The sequence below is a fragment of the Gastrolobium bilobum genome, unplaced genomic scaffold, assembly GCF_033153095.1.
Source record: "Gastrolobium bilobum isolate Gb01-03AN ecotype WA unplaced genomic scaffold, APGP_CSIRO_Gbil_v1 utg1801, whole genome shotgun sequence".
Classification (NCBI taxonomy): domain Eukaryota; kingdom Viridiplantae; phylum Streptophyta; class Magnoliopsida; order Fabales; family Fabaceae; genus Gastrolobium; species Gastrolobium bilobum.
In genome coordinates this window covers 4,673-9,152 of record NW_026895838.1, presented here as the reverse complement: position 1 = coordinate 9,152, position 4,480 = coordinate 4,673, and the positions used below count along the sequence as shown (strand labels likewise).

Below are 4,480 nucleotides of genomic sequence, written 5' to 3'. Positions count from 1 at the left end.
AAATACGGCACATATTCCTCCACAAGGAAGAGTCACCATTACAAGCCACAAAACCCGCAGCTCTCGAACTCCTTGATTCATATTTAGATTTCAGAACCTGAACCCAAAGATGATCTGGTTTATTTGAGAAGCTTCAAACTCTCTTAGCAAGCATGGCATCATTCATAAATTCCAGTCATTTCAAGCTGAGACCCCCCAACCTCCTTAGGACTCATAATGGTACTCCAATTAATAAGATGATTAGCTCTCCTTCCTTCCTTATCACCCCAAATAAAACTTCTCTACAGCTTCTCAATCTCATTACAAACAGACAATGGAATCTTACAACTTTGCATTTGGAAATAAGGCATGGTAGCCACAACCGACTGAGACAATGTGATGTGGCCTGCCTGCGAAAGAGATTGTTGATTCCAAGCATTCATCTTATCTCTTACCTTCTCTATGATCCCTACATACAACTCCTTAGACGCTCTCCCATGCTGCATCATGGATCCTAAGTATCTACTCATGTTCCTCACGCGCTTGAAACCACTTTTTTGCGTGATTCTAGATATTACATCTTCACTAGCATTCCTGGAAAAGTAAACACTTGTTTTATCAACACTAAGACGCTGCCTAGATACTTCCTCAAATAAATGCAGGCAATGCAATAACACATCAATTTGTTCTTCCGTAGCCTCCATAAAAAGCATTAAATCATCGGCAAAAGCAATATGGGAAAGACGAGGACCCCCACTACTAACCCGAATCGGATTCCACAAACCACCCAGCACGGCAGTATTAATAATATGAGTTAACTTTTCCAGTGCAATAACGAAAAGATATGGTGATAGAGGATCACCCTGCCGAATACCACGTGAAGGCCTAAAATCCTCAGTTTTACCACCATTCCACAGGACATTGATCTTAGAGGTTTGAGCACACTGCATGATAAGGTTAATGAACAACATGGGAAACTGAATCTCCTCCAAAGTTCTACGTAAAAAATTCCAGGAAACACGATCATAAGCTTTGACTAGGTCTATCTTCACTGCCATAAAAGCTTTCCTACTTTTCATTTTATGCATTGAGTGAATAAGCTCCTGGACAATCACAATGTTATCTTGAATTTGTCTTCCCGGAACAAAGCTAACCTGAGATGGAGAGATCAATTTATCCATAACTGGTTTCAACCGATGAACAATCACCCATGATAAAATCTTATATAAAACTGGGCAAAGGGAAATAGGGCTGAACTAAGAGATGCAGTCTGGCCTCTTAACTTTCGGAATCAAAACGAGAAGGGTATTATTAAACTCCTCCACCCGATCCGGATTTGACCACATATCAATAACAACATTATAAACCTGATCCTTCACAAGATTCCATTATTTTTGGAAGAAAATTGCAGGGAAGCCGTCTAGACCAGGTGCCTTAAACGCATTCATGCCATTCAATAACTTAGTGACCTCAGCCATACTAGGAACTTTAATCAAATCATCCTTTAGAGCGTTAGACAGTGACGTCCAGTGATTGGCAGACGCGAGCCATCTTCTCTCTTCGATATCTTCTGTAAACAAAGTTTTATAAAAACTGCAGACAGGATCTTTTAACTCATTCACATTTTCAATCCATTGGTTGGTCTCACTACGCAACCTTGAAATTTTGTTACTGCTTCTTCTAATAACCGTCCGCAAGTGATAAAACTTCGTATTTTTATCTCCATCCATAATCCAATTATGTCTGGATTTTTGAAACCACAACAATTCTTCCTCCTCCAGCACATGATCAAGACTATTTTGCAAACTGATTTCCAGTTCATGAAGATTCGGACTATCCGCAACAGACCTCTTTAATTGGACAGAGGCAATATCATTAACCAAACTGTTCTTCCTTCTACCTATGTTTCCATACACCTCCTTATTCCACTTTTTAAGAATTGGAACAAATCTATTGAGCATCTGATTAAAATCAACGTTCTTATTCCACTTATCCTGCATCAGATCGTTGAAGTTGGGATAGTCTAACCAAGAAGCAATAAATCGAAACGGTCGATCTTGCCAAAGATTGGGACGATTGGAGAATTTCACAAGAAGGGGACTATGATCGGAATGATGCCTAGGAAGAATTCGGACTTCAACATCTTCAAATCAGATTCTCCAGTTCACATTAACAACTGCTCTATCTAACTTTTTATAAACTCTTTGCAAGTGATTCCACTTTGGGCCTTGCCAAATAAATTCAAAACCAGAGCTGATAAGATCATCCACATGACAATCATTTAAGAAACCTGCAAACCTATCACATTTATTCGAATCAGGTTGAGAACCTCCCTTCTTCTCCCCCATGCATTTTATGTCATTAAAGTCACCAGCTAAAATCCAAGGAAGGTTAACGTTGAGACTCAATTGCTTAACATCATCCCACATAACATGCCTTTCGTCTTCTCTAGGACTGCCATAAACAGCCGTGCAAAGAAAACTAGGACCATCATCAATCTTCACAGTCATATGAATAAACTGATTCGACTGAGACAAAAGTTGCACTCTTGCCTTTTTATCGTTACTCAGCACCCAAATACCACCCGAAAAACCATTAGCCTCCTCAAAGATAGCAGAATTAAACTGAAGTTTCTTCATTAGCCTTCTACTGTTTACACCACCAGTACGAGTTTCTAATAAAACCAACATACAGATATCATGTTTATCTACTAACATCCTTGGAATTCGACCAAGTGAAGGTTTGGCCGCACCTCTACAATTCCAAAAAAGTAAAGACATTAAATACCTTTATTGGAAGATCCATGCTGAGATTGCACCTGAGACAACCGACCAGTTAAATTCCTTCCTACTCCACGTTGGGAGACTATGGCTCTCGGATTGGCATTGCTCTCTTTATGCCCCCTATTTTTTGTATCAGGAGGTTTCAAATGTTGCACTCTACCCCTACCATCTGAAGCCTGTTTAAAGTGTTGTACATGCATATCTGACGCAGTACCTGTCAAACTTATTTTTGTATCTTCCACCATCAACTGCCCTAAACTAGCATCTTCCCTAGTTCCATCAAAAGTTGGATTTAAACGCACATGCACTGTGTTTTGAATCCGTTTGAAGATTTCCTTTTGATTAATCACACTTATCTCCTTTTCCTTGTCTTGACTCATAATATCGTCCCAAACAAGATTGAAAGCATTTTGAGTTTCCACAAGCCTAACTCTATCATTGGATCCTTGCCTTTTCTGTCTGCTTGAAGTCCGAGTCTTCTCCTCATCCACCAAAATAATTGCTTTATCTAAACCTTCAACGCGTTGAACATTAGCAGCTTCATTGTTTTCTTCTGTTTCGTGTTTATCCTCCTTCGGTATTTGTTCAAAGTTAGTATTGCTTCCTATCGCCTCCTTTCCTCCTCTAACTTCCCTTTTACCATAAGCAAATCTTCCTTTTTTTCCTCCTCTAGTTACCACCATCCAAGGCCCGAAGCCTTCTTGACTGTCCTCCTCAACCCCAGCTGTCCCCTTATCCATATGACCATCTACATCAATAGCCATTCCTCCTTCGCCTTCAGCCACACCATTCGACCCCGAGTTGCTGTTACAAGATTCAGCTCTATGGCCATACTTGCCACAAGAGTAACAAATGAGATGAAGACCTTCGTATTCCACCTGCTTATATCTTCCTTCAATCAAATATTTCGCTTTTAGAGGTTTGGTTAAATCAACCTCCACACAAATTCTGGCGAACTTACCCCTAGCAAGATTTGTTGTAGCCGTATCCAAGCGAATAAACTTGCCTATCCAATCTCCAACACTTTTTATCAGAGGGGTGTTCACGTACTCAATAGGAAACCCTGGAAGCCTCACCCGCGCAGTGATCTTATTAATAGGAGATTGGAAAGCATTGAAATCTGGTTCCCAAGATCGCATTGCCAAATAATGATCGAAAAAAATCCAAGGACCTCATGATAAAACATGCTCCATATCTGACTTCTTTTCAAACCGAACAAGAAAGAAATCGTTCTCAATGTCTGTTACGAAAATTTTGCCATCTCTTGACCACATGTTATCCAGTCTCTTCCTCAAAAAATTGATCGAAAACTTCTTCCCAAGCAACTTAATAATCAGCGACTGCTGCCATGGCTTCCACGCCTTTTGCTTGAAAAGAGCAGAGAGTTTGAAATTCGTTTTTCCATCCTCCCTCACTTCTAACGTAACTTCTGACGGCTCCTCCATCTTCTCATGGTCATTTTCTTTCTCCTGAACGTGCGCATCATGCTCGATCCCATCCAGGAGCATCTTGTTCCCCTCTTCCATATCTTTTTCTTCATCCACATCCCATTCCCCATTATGCCTCATGAGGATTTCTTTGAAGCTCGTCTGCCCATCCATCCATGCCTCTTCCTTTTGGACAGGTGTTTGCTCGCTTGAAAAATGACCTTCTCCCTTGTATTTCTTTTTACTCCTATGCAGATTATCTGATTCATCCGGTGCCAGATCCAGTTCGCG

The 4,480-nt window shown here is 40.5% G+C and overlaps 1 protein-coding gene across 1 annotated transcript; it reads right to left on the bottom strand.

The window, feature by feature from the left end:
• Positions 1-1,367: 1,367 nt before the first annotated feature.
• On the bottom strand, positions 1,368-3,901 carry LOC133296307 (uncharacterized). Its single transcript, XM_061495266.1, has 3 exons — positions 2,767-3,901; positions 2,270-2,653; positions 1,368-2,122 (listed from the first exon to the last, which is right to left on the bottom strand). Exons 1-3 carry the CDS (start codon positions 3,899-3,901, stop codon positions 1,368-1,370), a joined length of 2,274 nt encoding a protein of 757 aa, XP_061351250.1.
• Positions 3,902-4,480: the final 579 nt, after the last annotated feature.